Below are 17153 nucleotides of genomic sequence, written 5' to 3'. Positions count from 1 at the left end.
ATATCTTTGTATATATGTTCTTATTGATTAACATCAAAGATACTGATAATAAAGAAAGATGTTTTGTATCCTGTTCAATTACCCTGAGAAACACATTCTCATAGTACAGTTGGGATGTATCAGAATATTTGGAAATAAAAAAAAGTTTTTCAGTGCATGTGTTAATATACTAAATTCCAAGAAAAAATAATCAGAATGTTTTCTAATCCTGTCCACTGTGGACAGTGCAGTTAACAGTCAAAAGAGGACTGAGGAACCTACAAACATCCACTGAATCTAATCTTGTGTAAACAAGATCTGATGCATATGTTAACTAATCAAAACCACACAGAACACAACATATCCTGCCCTGAAGACAAAGCTGGAACTTAAGTTTAATAGGTAAAAATTTAACTTTCTCATGTGAAAAAATTCATGTTAAGAAATGAGGTTATATCATTTTAAGAAATCATGGTTGAAAAAAGGAAATAGCAGAAAGCATACTTGCTTGGAACAATAACATATTTTCACTAGACTCTGGTATTATCAATTCAGATTATAATTTCAATTAAAAGTATGAATAGTCAGCACAGGGTTTACTTACTAGGTCTCAAATCATAGTAGAGCATCAGATTTATTAGAAGCTTGCTTAAAAAGCCATTGCTGTCCCCACTCCCAACATTTCTGATTCAGCAGGTTTGGAACAAAGCATTCAGATCTGCATTTTCAAGTTCTATGTTGTTCTGCTATTAGTCTGGACCAGGTTTTGGAAACTGCTGGACCAGGTGGACGTATAAATACACACTAAATGTGTTTGTTATCGTCTTGGGAGAATCCTCCAAACTACCAGTATAGAAAATATCAGTCATATTCTTTTTTAAGTCTAGGTTACTAAAAATATTAATATAACAAGAACTATTACACATTAAAATGATTCATATAAAAAAGACAGATTGACAAGTATCCATTTGGTCAATTTTCACTGAAAAACTGTTCTTATAAAACATTTGTGTTGCTATGGAATATTAAGATTTTTAAAGAGTATGTCTACTGTACATGTGGTTGGTTCATTTTTCAGTAGAGATTATTTTGCTGTTTGTGTCTTGAGAACCGAAGGTATAATGGACCAAGGGATAGTAACCAGCTGTTTTGGAATTGTTTGTAGAGAATCTTGAAAATTTGTAGTCCAGGGGTAACTCTGTGAAAGAGGGAAGGAAAGAAATGATTTGTTTTATAAGCCTCCAAACTCCTTTCATAAATGCAGAAAGATTAAAATCCAGCGTTTCACAAGCTGAACAAGGACAACAATAACAATCACATTAAAGTTGATGAAGAAAGGACCATGAAACTTCCACAACACACAAAGAACTATGGAGAGCTAAAGCATGCTGGAAGTGGAGGAACAGATTTCCCCAGAAAGGGAAATAACCTCGGTTATCCAGGACCAAACGGTAGGGCCAAATGGTCAGTCTTGAAAACAAGTAACGTTTATAGACCAAATGGTTTGTCTTTATGTATTTAGGGATATATGTATGTATGTATATATATGTGTACACACACACACACACACACACACACACACACACACACGTAGCAGTAACTAATAAAAACAGAGGTCTGAATTTGAAGAGCAAAGGGGGACATTTGTGAGGTTTAGACGGTGGAAAGAGAGAAATGATGTAACTATAATGTTAAAAAATAAAAGAATAAAATAATTCAGTTTCATAATTTTGATACCTGTACTGTAGATAGGTTGGCACCAAGGATGAAGAGTGTAGAGTAAGTATACAATATTTGCAATAGTATGTATGCCAAGTCACATTTAGACATACCACACAATGATTATTGGGAAGAAGAAATCAGTTAGCGCTGGTGAACATCCTATACCCTGGGCCCAGGGTATTTAATTATGATCAACATAAATATAAAACATGCAACAGCAATGCTGCTTATGATAACAGCAACAATTTCTTATTAAAAAATGAGGGGGGCTGGAGAGATGGTTCAGTGGTTATGAGCACTGACTGCTCTTCCAGAGGTCCTGACTTCAATTCCCAGAAATCATATGATGGCTCAGAACCAATCTGTAATGGGACCTGATTCCCTCTTCTGCTGTATTTGAAGACAGCTACAGTGTACTCATATACATAAAATAAATAAAAAAAAACTTAAAAAAAGAAATATGAGGGGCTGTTAAGTTGGCTCCACAGTTAAAATCAATTGCTGTTCTTCCTGAGGCTCTAAATTTGGTTCCCAGCATCCACATCAAGTGGTTCATAACCACCTATGATTCTAGACTCAGAGATCTGTTGACCTTTTCTGACATCCAGGGGCACCCCACCCCTCCACACCTTAAAAAGCAAGGGTGGTTAGAGAGATAGCTCAGTGGTTAGAAAAATGTACGGCTCTTACAGAGGACCCAAGTTTGGTTCCCAGAACCTGTATCAAGTGGCTCACAGGTGCTTTCAACTGCAAAGGGATCTGATACCTCGGTGGACATGTGCATTTATATGAACATACCAACACACACAGACAGACAGATAGACAGACAGACAGATAGTTAGACAGACAGGCAGGCAGGCAGACAGACAGACAGACAGCCACATAATTTAAATAAAGGAAAAGACAAGAGATCCAGGGAGCTGAAGAGATTGCTCAGTGGTTAAGAATACTTGCTGTTTCATCAAGAGGACCAGAGTCTGAAGCCCAACATCAATATTAGGTAGCTCACAACTCCCATTCCTCCAAGTCCAAGGAATCTGAAGCCTCTTTCTGGCCTCTACACACACACACACACACACACACACACACACACACACACACAGAGAGAGAGAGAGAGAGAGAGAGAGAGAGAGAGAGAGAGAGAGACAGAGACAGAGACAGAGACAGAGACAGAGAGAAAGACACACGGGGAGGGGCAAACTCCGAGTGATCAAGAATAAGACAGCGCATCTCTGCTGTAGGGAGTCACTGATGAGAGTTAACTACTTGGAAGCAGAGAAACAAAAACTCCCTCCTGCTTCCTGCTTATTATACCAAGTATTCTCCTAAGTTCTGTCCTGAATACATTGAATCAGCCTTATTATCCCAACTGTGGAACAGTAAGTGTAGGAAAAGGAATAGATTTCCACATGGTAAAAAGACAGAGAAATGGAGTGACTCTTGGAACTGCAACTGCAGGACCTACGTCATAAAAGATTTTATCTTTATGTGTAAAGCTATGACCATCACACATTTGCCTTCCTTATTCTGAAGTAATACAGCAGTGCCTAACCACTTAGTCTGACATAAGCTATAATTGTGTTACATTTTGAAAAAGTGTCTCCAGCATCAAAACGAATAATACTCTCTCCCCATTTCCCAGCAAAAAAGGGGGGGGGGCTTGTTTCAGTTTAGTTTGACCTGCTTATTAGCTCCTCTGAGAGAAGCTGGCCCTGCCACATTCTCTCCTAAGGTGCAGGGAGAGCTTTAAGAATAAGAGAATGGCTTCCCTAGTGTCCACCCTCGGGCGCCCCAGCTCCCTGCTGCCCTCCCATGCGACCTGCATCCCTGGCCCACGGCCAAGGCCAAGCAGCATGCAGCTGAGTGGCTCATGTTACCCGTGACTTGGAAGCGGCTCTTGCTCAGTGACTTCCCTAAGGAGCCACCTCTCTGGGTCCCACCGTCTGGAGCGGCTCGGCCTCTCAAGCACCAGGGGATGCGGGATCCATGGTGAAGCCTGCGTCTGTGCCCCACAAACGACGCGGCGGTGGGGACGAAGGATAGGAGCTTAAGGGATGTGGCCTGGAGCCCAGAGAGCCATCTCCTGGCCAGCAGGGGGAACCCCTAGTCAGCGGGCGGCGACAGGGTAAAGCCACATGAAGGTTTTGGCAGTATTGGAGGAACCCTCTACCACCTACTGATCTGCTAGCTCTTGAAGATGGAGTGCACACAGCCTCACAGAAACCCTTGAGGACAAGAATGAAGGACTTGAGACTGACATTGAGTCCTGCCAGAAGGATCTGAAGGAATGGGGTTCACTGAATTTGGGATAAATAACTAATTACTACTGAATCTCCTAATGGATGTGGTACAGTTGTAGACAAAATACTTTTGTGTGCATTTTTAATGAAAAAGGTTTTGTTCACATTCTTGACTTTGAAGATGCTTATCTTGGAAAAGGAGGGTTTGACAGCTTTAGAGGAAGCATTTAGGTCTTCCGCACCTGTTCTGTGAAATGGTCCTCTGCACCAGAAGGTTTACTTGTGGTGCGTGGAATGAATGCACTTATATAGCTGGTGCTAATAAACACTTTCTAGTACATCATTTTGGCTCCCCTTGGTTGAACAAGTAGGAGACTATGCAAAATGTGAGATTGCTTCTGAAAGCTAACCTTGTTTTAAAACAGTTAGTTTATCGAGGACTTCCATTTGGGTAGCTTGTTTTAACTTTCACTATTTGCTGTTTATTAAAGCAGCAGGCAATGAATACCGCGGAGCAATGGATAAAGAACAGGAGGAAGCAGAAGCTTGCCCTTCCTCCCTTTTTCTGAGATGAAGGAAGTGATCTGGGCAGTTTACTGACTTGTTTTGAGGACATTTTAATATTGTTGATTACTGTAGACCTGTAGTTTCAACACTGACAGCACTTTAACCATCTCGCCTTGAGCCCTGGTCCTAGAGAAATCTCATTCAGTTATTTGAAGGCAGCTTTACACGTAGGTGGGGTTTTGTTTTGTTTGTCTTGCTTTTGCACCAATTCTGTATTCCTGTTCTGTGCAGATGGAGCCAGAACCACTAGACAGCAGCTCTTCCTATTTAAAGGAGCTCACTAGTACGAGCTGCAGCAATGCCTCTTTCCTAGTTTTGTCCGTATCTTGTTATGTTATTTGATTTGTCATTACTAAGTTACTGTGTTACAATTTTATTTTTAATAAAGTATAGTATACTGTTCATGTTTGAGCTATGTATCAGTGACTAATCTTTGCATTGGACTCAGAATGCTGTCTTTGTTACTGAATAGTCTTGTCTACATTTCTGCATTTTTGACATTAAATTTGACAATCCAAAATTTAAAAAAATATGAGAATGAAAGGTAGGAAATGTCTCCATGATTATGAGCATTCAATGGTCTTCTAGGGCACCCTCCCTCAGTTTGAGCATCTACACTGGGTGGCTGTCACAGGTGCCTGCCTGCATGTGACAGAGACGAATAAGATTAAATATATATTTACAAAACGAAGAAAAGCAAGGTGCATGCATGTGGCAGCCGAGGGCTCATTTTCTAAATATCTTAGAAGTAAGTTTTAAATGGAAACTTGGTTTCTTTGACTTTCTTACTATTCACAACCACACTTTACATTTTTTTTTATCCATGTGGGCATCTTAGAATAATACAGTACCTTCTATTATTATATCACCCCAATAAAATTCCAAACTATTTTGAAAGAAAATGGTTTTGTTAACAGCATTTTAGTTTTTTCTTTGCTTTGTTTTTGGTAAGAAAGATTATTTTAAGGCTGTCTTTAATTTTATGTGTAAGCACGGAACGACAACAAAAAGGAACACCTGAGAACAAAATACCATTTCAGAAGGACATACTCACATACTGAGTTTGTGTACTGACACTAGGTTCTTTTAGAAGATCAAGCCTAACTTAGGGCCGCCACCACCATCCTACTGATAATTCAGACAAGTAATTGCTTTTTCCCCTTGTATCCATTCTGAAAGGGAGAAAATGCACTCTGAAACCATCAGCTCCAACGCAGGAATGTGAAGCTCAAACACATATCCATGGTTCTGACTTGGAGGGGAAAGAAATAGAGTGGACAGACACAGATAAACACCAGGGTGACACTCACGGACACATGATTCCAAGGACAAATGAACGAAGAGGGAAACCACTTTCTGGCACAAATTTTCCTTGGTATGTGGGTTCGGGCTGAAGGCTAGGCTAGCTACTGGTGGCAGGAAGCCCAGGGACTTTAGGCAATCTTCCAGGGCATCAGAGACAGAAGCAGAAGTGATTAGCTAGAAGTCCAGTGCAAAGGAAGGCAGAGAACTGGATTCTGCTCTTTTCTCCTCAAGTCCTTTGCCAAATTCAAGAGATCTGGACCCTAAGACTCCACAATGAAAGCAGACACCTCTATATAGCAGGGTGGGCTTCTTCGATCCATGAGGACACATTGCTTCCATCTGAAGAAGAAAGGCAGCCCAGTGAGTGTCTCAGACTTTAAGTTACTATGTGTGTTCCAGAGAACTGGGAACTTACCATTAAGAAATCATTCTCATGTTAATAACAAATTTTCTCAGAGCGTCTAGTTTGTTCCATGTGACTACAGCTACTCTTGGAGCCCAGTTACAGACATTTTCGCTCTTTTATGCTCCCTAATCCCGCTTTCGGAGCTTCATTCTGCCCCCCCCCACCTTCCTTCCTGCCTGGCTCCCACAGTGGTGGGGACTGAACCCAGAGCCTGTCTGTGACAAGGACCTGCACTGCCACCCCCTCTGAGCTCCTTCCCAGCACAGCAATTCACTTTGCATTGTGTCCAATCAGCTCACCACTACCTCAATTTTGATTTTGAAAGATTTAATTAAAAATTTCCATTCTCTTAGCTTTTACATCTCTACAAAATGTCTCATTCCTTTGTTTTCTGTCATTGGCCATTTTGTTATTATTTTTGTGGTCTCTTAGCTTCATATTTCTGGCAAGTTTTTCATTCTGGGGCACACATTATATGAATTGCTTTTAAGGAGTATTTATGTCCCAGAATAATATATTTCTCACAAAGAAACGGACATTCATCCTCATCAAGTATATGGAGGCGTTAGCCACTGCTGGGAGAACTAGTAATTTTTGCTAGTCAGCTGTTTGAAGCTGAGTTTCAGCCCCAGTGAAAATGTGGACTCTGCCTTAACTTACCCTTACAACAGAGACTTCTTTCCTTCTGGTTCTCACCTTAGGTTATGTGAAGTTACTGAAAAGGTCCCAACCCAGGTTGCTATATCTAGAAGCTCTTTCCCTTAAAGAATAACTCATTAAACAGACTGAGCAGGATATATTTAGCAACACACACACACACACACACACACACACACACACACACACACACACGTAACAATCAGTGAAGAAAGAGGCCATGAATTTGAATGAGAACAAAGAGGGGTGTATGAGAGATGTTAAAAGAGAAGAATGTCTTGAGAAGACTGCTCCTTTTGAAGACAACAGCTCGAATGGTCACCTCTTGGACAGGGAGGCTTCACAGCTGTTTCCCCCTTACCTGCAATTGATTCAATGCTCGGAATTGCAATCGTGCTGTAGGTGCTGATTCTCTTAGAGGACCACGTGTAAACCATGGCATCTTCTTCATTTCCTCGCCTCGAGACTGAGTCAATAAAGTACGAGCCCCATTTATTAGATAAGGAATTTAGAGGCTTCCCCTTTGGCACCTGAGAGAGGAAGGAACACTGATTAGGACGGCACCTGTAGTGAAGAGCTACAGCAAGTGACCCACTCACTAAGTGAACAGAGGAGGAAAAGCTGCAGGGCCTATGGGCAGGCTTTGGAAACCTGCTTTATGTTGGGAAAGAAAATGACATTTCCTTATTATGAGCGCACTTTAATGCGACCCAGGATTGGCTCCTTAAAAAGTTGTCATAATCTAAAATCTATATATTCTCTATGACTGAAATAATTCTAATTTACCTACTATCATCATTATTAGTATTGTTATATTGTTGGATAATTAAAACCTACTTCACTGGAGTTTCCTGCTAGTGTTTGTTTTTTAGAAGAGTGTGAGGATATAAAAACATTTATTGCTTTTAGTGTATCTGAAACATGAGGCCAACACATGAATAAAGGTTTAAAATGACTAGTTTCTAATTTATTTAATTTGACATATAAAGAAATGGCATGAGGTGACTGCTTCTAGTTTGTTGTTGAGAGGGAACATGGGATCTTTGACATACTAGATAAGACACTGAGAAGACACACGCTCTCAAGCAGAGGATCCTGCTGTTCTGCCAAGTAAGCTGCATGTCTGAGGAAGTGGCTTTCATGATCCTTTTCTCATGAGACAGTAACTTTGTTTTTAATCATAAGAAGTAACATGTCTAAGAATTGGACTGCCGACAGACTTCTCAGCTGCAGGGAGGCTTGGTTCACCTTGAACCAAGATAAGCTATTGCTAGAGAAACAGCCGTTGGTGAGCACTAGAAGCTATAGAAAAATCTTGATTCTGCTTTCTGTATAAAAGATGCTGGAACTCTGAATAAATCAGGCATCAGCAAGTTTTTGCACTGCATTCCCTGTGTCCTGATTAATGTGAATCTCACTTGGGATCTGTCTTAGGGTTTTACTTCTGTGAACAGACACCATGACCAACACAAGTCTTATAAAAGATAACATTTTAATTGGGGTTGATTTATAGGTTTAGAGGCTCAGTCCATTATCATCCAGGCAGGCATGGTGCAGGCAGAGCTGAGAGTTCTACATTTTCATCTTAAGGAATGTAATTTTAAGCTAGTGGAAGACTGACTTCCAGGCAGCTAGGGTGAGGGTCTTAGGCCCATGCCCACAGTGACAAACCTACTCCAACAAGGCCACACATCCAAATAGTACCACTTTCTGGGCCAAGTATATTCAAACCATGAAGGGTCCCTCAATGCACTGAATGTTGACAGACAAGGTCTAAATGTGAATCCTTTGCTGGCCTGGAACTTTCTATGTAGACTAGGCTGTCTTCAAATTTATAGAGATCTGCTTGCCTCTGCCTCATGGGCTGAGACTAAGTGCACCACCATACCTGGGTTACTGGTTGGTTTTTTTTTTTTTTTCTTCATATCAATATTTTTTAGGTCTTCATTGAGAGAACTGAAGAATAAATATGTCCATTTCTAGGTCTAACTGCAAACTCTTCATTATGGATTTTCCAAGGGGTAGGTATATTACAGATACTTATTTGCTTCTGTGTGTGCATGTGTGTGTGCGTGTATGTGTGTGTGTGTGTGTGTGTGTGTGTGTGTGTATGTGTGTGTATATGCACATGTGTGTGCATGCACAGGGCAGAGGTGGATGTTGAGTGCATTTCTCTCTCAACCTTATGTTTTGAGACAGGTTCTCTCACTGAACCTGGTGCTCACTGTTTTCTGAGACTGGCCAGCCAGCCCTGTGGGTCCTCCTTTCACCAATCCCAATTTCTTGCAGCCACTACAAACATTTCCACATGGGTTCCAATACCAAAAAAAAAAAAAACACACATGGTATGCACTCACTGATAAGTGGATATTAGCCAAAAAGCTCAGAATACCCAAGATACAGACCACATGAAGCCCATGAAGAAGGAAGACCAAAATGCAGATGCTTCGGTCCTTCTTAGAAGGGGGGATAAAAATATTCAGAGGAGGAAATATGGAGACAGAGGCTGAAGCAGAGACTGAAGCAAAGGTTATCCAGAGACTGACGTGGGGATCCAGCCCACATACAGCCACCAAACCCAGACAATATTGCTGAAGCCAAGAAGTGCTTGCTGACAGGAGCCTGATATAGCTGTCTCCTGAGAGGCTCTGCCAGAGCCTGACAAATACAGAGGTGGATGCTCACAGCTAACCATTGAACTGAAAATGAGGCCCCCAGTGGAGGAGTTAGAGAAAAAGCTGAAGGAGCTGAAGTTATGCAACCCCATAAGAACAACAACCAACCAGAGCTCCCAGGGACTAAACCACTATCCAAAGAGTACACATGTAGTGACCCATGGCTCCAGCAGCACATGTAGCAGAAGTTGGCCTTCTTGGGTTTCAATGAGAAGAGAAGCTCTTGGTCCTGCCAAAGCTTGATGCCCCAGTGTAGGGCGGGAAGGCAGGAGGACGTTGGTGGGTATGGGGGCAACCCCATAGAAGCAGGGGCATGGGGGATGGGACAGAGGTTTTATGGAGTGGAAGCTGGAAAAGGGGATAACATTTGAAATGTAAATAAAATACACCCCACAAAAAAAAAATCAGAACCACGGTTTCTGAAAGAAAAAAAAAAAAGAAAGAAAGAAAAAGAAAGTGAAAGAGTTAAAATTTTAAATTGGCCCCACTAACTCTGCCTTGAGGACAAGTATGTCTCAAGGCTCAGAACAAAAACCGCAGACCACCTGGTCTCTATAAGGTCTGGCTCTGCAGTTTTGAGAAAAACAAGTATGAAGGTCAGTATGCCCCAAAACAGGGTGGCCTGGAGTTGAACCATGTCCAAAATAGGCAGAGTGTGCCAATTTGAATGAACCAATGAAATTGCTATGTGATTATTCCTATAAATACTTCTCCCCATTTGAGTTCGGGGTCGACTCCCCTATCTCCTGCGTGAGATACGTGTCGTCCCCAGAGCTCTGGCCTAAATAAACCTCTTGCCTGATTGCAGCAAGATAGGCTCTCCGTGAGTTCTTGGGTTCGCGTTCTCCCAGTACTTGAGTGAGGGGCTTCCCCAATTCGGGGGTCTTTCAAAAGAAGCCATGGGTTCTCAGGACTGAACTCGGGTCCTCATGACTGCAAGGCAAGCGCTCTCCTGACTGGGCCTCTCCCCAGCTGTGCCCCTGCTTCTTTCTGTCCTTCACGGTGTAACGTGGGAAATCGTGGGAAATCGTTCCTACAATGAGGTCACTGTCTCGGCTACTTTTCTCCTGCTGTGAAGGGACACCGTGACTATGATAACATACAGAAGAGTGTACTGAGGCTCACAGTTAGGGTTAGAGTCCAGGATCAATATGGTGGGCAGCATGGTAGCTGGCAGGCTGGCACGGTGCTTCTCACTAGCTAAGAGCTTACATTCTTGTCTATAGCTAAGCAGAGAGCTTGCTGGGAGTGGCCTGGCTCTTGAAACCTCAAAGTCTTCCAAGGCCAGGCTTCCTAATCCCTTCTAAACAGTTCCAGCAACTGGAGACCAGGTATCCAAATAGATGAGCTTATGGAGGCCATTCACATTCAAACCACCACAGTTACAACGATATTTTCAAACTTAATAAACATTACAGGTATGGCTTTACTTTCAGGTCTATACTCTCCCTTCAGAGTTCATTTTTATATGAAGACGAGGAAAGAGACCATATTTTTCTCATTTTATTCTTGACTGGAATGCTGTTTTCTTAGAGTGTGACACAGGGACCTGTCTGAGCCCTGTTATTTATTCACAACAATTGTTACAGATGAAGCGAATATCTCCTAACATCCGTGTGGCCAGAAGAATTACACACATTTTAGAATTTTTCAGTTTGGGAATATCTGAATATACTATACTTAAGCATCTATCATTTTAAAATTCAGAATTTGAAGGCTCTAAAATCTGGAATTTTTTGAACAACATCATATTGATGTTGTTGCTAGAAAAATTTCAGATGCCAGCCAAGTGTAGTGATGTATCCATATTAGCCAGCTGTGTTAGTGTAGCCATATTAGCCAGCTGTGTTAGTGTATCCATATTAACCAGGTATGGCAGTGTATCCATATTAGCCAGGTGTGGCAGTGTATCCATATTAGCCAGGTGTGGCAGTGTATCCATATTAGCCAGGTATGGTGGTGTATCCATATTAGCCAGGTGTGGTGGTGTATCCATATTAGCCAGGTGTGGTGGTGTATTCATATTAGCCAGGTGTGGTGGTGTATCCATATTAGCCAGCTGTGTTAGTGTATCCATATTAGCCAGCTGTGTTAGTGTATCCACATTAGCCAGGTGTGGCGGTGTATCCATATTAGCCAGGTGGGTGGTGTATCAATATTAGCCAGGTGTGGTGGTGTATCCATATTAGCCAGGTGTGGTGGTGTAGCCATATTAGCCAGCTGTGTTAGTGTATCCACATTAGCCAGGTGTGGTGGTGTATCCATATTAGCCAGGTGTGGTGGTAGCCATACACTCCCAGAACTCAAGAGGCTGAGGTAAAAGGACTTCAAGTTTGACACAAGCCTGAGCTATACAGCAAGGCCCTGACTCATAAAACTAAAGTTCAGACTATGGGATTATTAGAATTCTGGGTTAGTTATGCTTATCTGATACTATGTTGTGAGTACAAAAATTAAAAATGAATAAGGTTTGTAACATGACTAATATCTGTAGGTTAAAATCCCTTTGCAATATGGTTAGTAATCTTGGAATAAAATCCTCCTTTATTCTATTTCTTTATTTTATTTATAATTATTTCCTTAATCTTGCGAGTGTTAAATCTTCTGTGTAAATTGCAGAAAAGCTGCCCAAATCTTTCCAGGACTTTGCATAGCCCTGTGGCATCAGTTTTGCAGATAAATTTATCATGCCCTCTTAAGAAGATGTCTTCAACTATGTAGGTTTGTACTTAAAAACTTTAATAGAAGCATAAATCTTATGGATGGCGATCTTACTTATTTGATGAGGTAATTCTGAGAGCTGTTCAATTTATCTTTGTGGATAATTTGTCTCTTGGTACCCTTGAGGATGTGGCTACGGTGAAGAACAGCTGCTGGGCGTTTGAGTACCAATGTAGCTCCAGCATTTTGAATGAGCCTTTGTGTTAATTCTGATACCTTGATTTCTTCAATACTAATAGTCAGATAACTGTAATGTATGACAATTTGGAAACTGCCTTTTAATCTTATTCTACATTTCTTTCTCTTTTCTCATGGCCAGCTCTCTTAGATGGTATAATCAATAAGAAATACCCTTGTTTACATCAGAACCTGGAAGGAGACCCTAATGGGAGCTGCCTGGGTCTCCATGAAATACATGCATGCACACACGCACACACATTTTTCCTCTTCCTTAATTGTCTTCAAATATATTACATTTCCACTATGGATTTAATGGCTAGGTCTTCCCTAAACACAGGCTTTCTTATTTGTTAAAAGTGCTCACCATTAAAAGTAAGTTAATTTTGGACCTAAATTTAAAAACAAAATATTCCTAAAAGGATGCAATTTCTTTTTAGTTAAAATGAACAAATAAATTAGAAGAGCAAGGGAACCCTGGGAGCGGGCTCGCTGTCCGTCCCTGCACGGCACTGGGACGGTCTGAGTAACTCCCACTCTGAAGACTAACTTTCGATGGCTGATTATGTGGTTCTGATTATTCCCAGTCACTGTACCAGTGCTGTAAACCACTGAGGTGCACCACGTTTGTTCATCTGTCACCAAGCTCTGTACAGAAGAGCGGACAGCTAGGGATGTACCAAGATTATAGTACAGGGTTTGTGCAAAAGCTAGTCAGGTTCCATGTGAGATGTCCCCTGTCCTTATGCTTCCTGTCACAAACTGAGGGAGGCAAAAGTGAGCTCAAATACGGGTGGATTTAGCTTGGAAATTACTGCAAAACACTGCAGAAGAGAATTTAAACAGCGAAATAAGTCAGCACTGACTGCAGAACAGAACAGTCAGGGGTCCAGTCCAGGCCACCAGCTTTGGAACAATCTAGGGAATTTCCTTCTAACTAATTTTATTTTTAAAAGTTCACTTAGACTGATTAGATTAGATTAGAAAAATTGCAGGCAGTTTTGAACTATTTCGACTGAAAGACAGACTCTTTTTATATATTAAATGCTTGGCATTTGGAAAAAGTGCATTTTTCTTAGCCACAGGGTTCTCCACTATCTTGGCTTTCTCTAGAGACTATTTCCCTTCTGCTGAGTTCTGACCCCTCCACAGGGAGGCAGCAATGGCTCTAAACTCTAAGGAGGTGCTGTTTGTACAGTGCTGCTCAGAGAAATGGCTGGAGCTCTACATTTGGACCTCTTTAGTCACTCCCAGGCTTACGGCAAAAGATACTGGTGAAGCACACATTTCCTTTAAACCTAGGCAGAGAGACACATGACAGACCACATTTTTGGGGGTATTTTTTTGGGTATTTTCCCTCGATTTCACACATGCATATTATGGATGTGGATTATATTCATTCCCTTACCCTCTTTTCCTCACGCCCCTGAACTACTTCTCACTAGTTCCCCTCCTAATTAGACCCACGGAGTCTAATTAGGGCTGTCTGCATGAACACTGTAGGCTGCTTTCAGATCGTGGGCCACTTTCATTAGATACATCATTGAAAACAAATGACTCCCCTTCCTCGCAGCTGTTACCTGCCATCAGTTCCCAAGTTCGAGGGGGACCTCATACGGCTCCCCCGTCTGTGACGGATGATGACGGCACACACCAGGTTCTGAAGAGCAGACAGTACAACTAGGTTGACTAGAGGTCACTCAGGTGGGAGCCATGAAATAACAGTGACACATGAAGGTATCCAGTCAATAACAGTGATTCAGACACAATATAGACACGTGAAGGTATCCAGTCTATAACAGTGATTCAGACACAGAGTGTAGACACGTGAAGGTATCCAGTCTATAATATTCAGACACAGAGTGTAGACACGTGAAGGTATCCAGTCTATAACAGAGATTCAGACACAGAGTGTAGACATGTGAAGGTATCCAGTCTATAATAGAGATTCAGACACAGTATAGACACGTGAAGGTATCCAGTCTATAATAGAGATTCAGACACAGAGTATAGACACGTGAAGGTATCCAGTCTATAATAGAGATTCAGACACAGAGTGTAGACACGTGAAGGTATCCAGTCTATAATATTCAGACACAGAGTATAGACACGTGAAGGTATCCAGTCTATAATATTCAGACACAGAGTATAGACATGTGAAGGTATCCAGTCTATAATAGAGATTCAGACACAGAGTGTAGACACGTGAAGGTATCCAGTCTATAACAGAGATTCAGACACAGAGTGTAGACATGTGAAGGTATCCAGTCTATAATAGAGATTCAGACACAGAGTATAGACACGTGAAGGTATCTAGTCTATAACAGAGATTCAGACACAGAGTGTAGACACGTGAAGGTATCCAGTCTATAACAGAGATTCAGACACAGAGTGTAGACATGTGAAGGTATCCAGTCTATAATAGAGACTCAGACACAGAGTGTAGACACGTGAAGGTATCCAGTCTATAATAGAGACTCAGACACAGAGTGTAGACACGTGAAGGTATCCAGTCAGACCAGAATAATTTGCTTGTTTGAGGATCACATAAATCCCAGGCTGGTATAAAGTTTGTCCTAAAATCCTGCTCCTCTTGCTCCATTTACCATGGAGAGACTGACTGCAGGCGTACGGCACCATTCCCAGCTGACTCTAAAGTCAGGTAGCATAAGTAGACTTTAGCTTTCAACACTGTTACCTTCTACCCTTCAAAACAAATAAAATAAAATAAAACGGACAGACGGAATCCTTACCTCATATTTTCCTCTTTTCTCCAAAGGCTCTACTTCCTCAGGCTTCTCCATTTCTTGTCCCCGAAGCTCCTCAAGAATAAGGACTGTCTCCCAGTTGGTATAGTGATGGGCTGGGAAAATGTCTGAATGCATGCTGTCACCAAAGTAAACTACCTGTGACCAGAGAAGTTTGAGTGAGGCATGGCTGGGAGAGTCGTGGCCACTGCACAGAAAAGAGAAGGCCCTCCATAGGCCACAGCCACCCCAAAACAGTCATAAACTCCCACAAATAAATTCACACATGTTATCACATCTGATTCACAGGCTTGTTGAAGACGGCAGGAAGGTAGAATATGAGAAAAAGTTGTATTTGATATTTCTCATGAAAAAAGTGAACATGTGCGTTTTCACATGTTCATAATTAAATCTGCCTATAGAATCAAAATTGTCAACTTATTATAGAGGATTGCCTGCTACTAAGAACACGCATCATAACCATTATTTAAGAGTTTATACACTCTGAAGACTTGCCCTGGATTCTGCTGAAACAGAACTCATCAATGTATGGCTCCAGCATGTACAATTTGGAAAGTGCCTCAGCTATTCTGAGGCAAAGCCCTACTGATCCAGACCACACTCCTCCATTCACAGAAGAGGATGTGAGGTCAAGGGCTAAGAACCAAGGTTCTTCATCCCGGTCCTGTGTCTACTGACCCCTTGGAGAGTTCTCAGGAGGCCAAGAAAGTAGGCACTCATGAACCAGGGTCAGCTACCTAATGATTCTTCTCACCACATTCATGGACTGCATCATGTAGAGGAAAGGACTGTGCTGCAAACACATCAATGTCCAACACAACAGTGTGACAAAGGGGTCGGAAGCAAGCAGTTCTTTAAGGAAAAGCTGGTCACTGTTGTTACAGTCACTCCTTATTTTATGTATAAAATATTCTGTTTGGTGTTATCAGAATATTGTTCCTCAGTCATCACATATAAGAACTGTGTATTTCCTAGACCTGTGGCCTCTCTGGACTCCTCGTTTCTCCCTGTCACAAATAAAGACTGTGCATCTACCAAGAGTGCATCTAGCCAAAGAGGCAAAAGGAGGGATGTAGCAGGTTCTCAGAGGCAGAATACCCACCCCCCACCACTAGACAGATAACTGTTAACCATTTGAAGCCTGACTGTATGCACACCATCTGTATCTGCACATGGACATCAAGCAGAAATTACCGTGGGTTCAGGCTTGCTGGTCATTTTCTTCAGAAGCTCATAAAGGTGGACAGCATTCCCTTGAGAGTACCAGCCAGGTTTATCCAGAGATGGCAGTTCATCCTTCTCCTCATCATTCTCTGCAAGTATGGTTGACAACCTTTGAGTTGGGTTGTACCTTGGGCTACGGACCATGTATAGAAGGAAACCATGTAGGAAGGACGTGTTCATTCAGTAAGCACCTGTCACAAGTACTACGTATGCTCACACTTTATCTATCTATCTATCTATCTATCTATCTATCTATCTATCTATCTATCTACCTACCTACCTACCTACCTACCTACTGTCACCTGTTATCTACTTATTCATGGGTGTGTGCATGCCGTGGTGCACAGCTGTCAGTCTTAGGAATTAGTTCTATCTGACTATGTGATTCTATGGATTAAACGCTGCTGGGTATTCTGTCTTAACGGCAAGTGCCTTAACCGATTGAGCCATTACTTGCCTCTGCTTTATAAGATGGTTCACTTAGTGAACATCATAATGTTTCTTGCCATGGGTAGAATGAAAAATTTCAATATCTATCGAATGCTAATTCGTGTTGGTGTTGTAATAGTACAATTAATTAGTGGCTTTTTTTCCTAGGGTGACATGGTTATTGCCTTTTGAATCCTTAGCAACTGTGGTTATCAGTAAGAGACCTGCACAAGGTTGGGCCCATTGCCTGTCTCTTTTCATGGAGGAAGGGTCCATGTAGTCT

The 17153-nt window shown here is 41.7% G+C and overlaps 1 protein-coding gene across 3 annotated transcripts in view; it reads right to left on the bottom strand.

Moving 5' to 3' along the window:
* NT5DC1 (5'-nucleotidase domain containing 1) overlaps nt 1-17153 on the bottom strand; it is a 106843-nt gene continuing 89690 nt past the window's right edge. For all 3 annotated transcript variants that reach the window (XM_080938117.1, XM_080938118.1, XM_080938119.1), the window contains exons 9-12: nt 16412-16530; nt 15203-15355; nt 7238-7406; nt 1-1177 (exon numbers count right to left, since the gene is read on the bottom strand). In XM_080938117.1, the coding sequence (XP_080794243.1) occupies nt 1047-1177; nt 7238-7406; nt 15203-15355; nt 16412-16530 (572 nt within the window). In that variant the 3' untranslated portion in view covers nt 1-1046. The remainder of the gene's footprint in view (nt 1178-7237; nt 7407-15202; nt 15356-16411; nt 16531-17153) is intronic.

The sequence above is a fragment of the Micromys minutus genome (assembly GCF_963924665.1).
Source record: "Micromys minutus genome assembly, chromosome: 25".
Lineage (NCBI taxonomy): Eukaryota > Metazoa > Chordata > Mammalia > Rodentia > Muridae > Micromys > Micromys minutus.
Note: the sequence above shows the minus strand (reverse complement) of the source record. Positions and strands in the feature narration are given on the sequence as shown.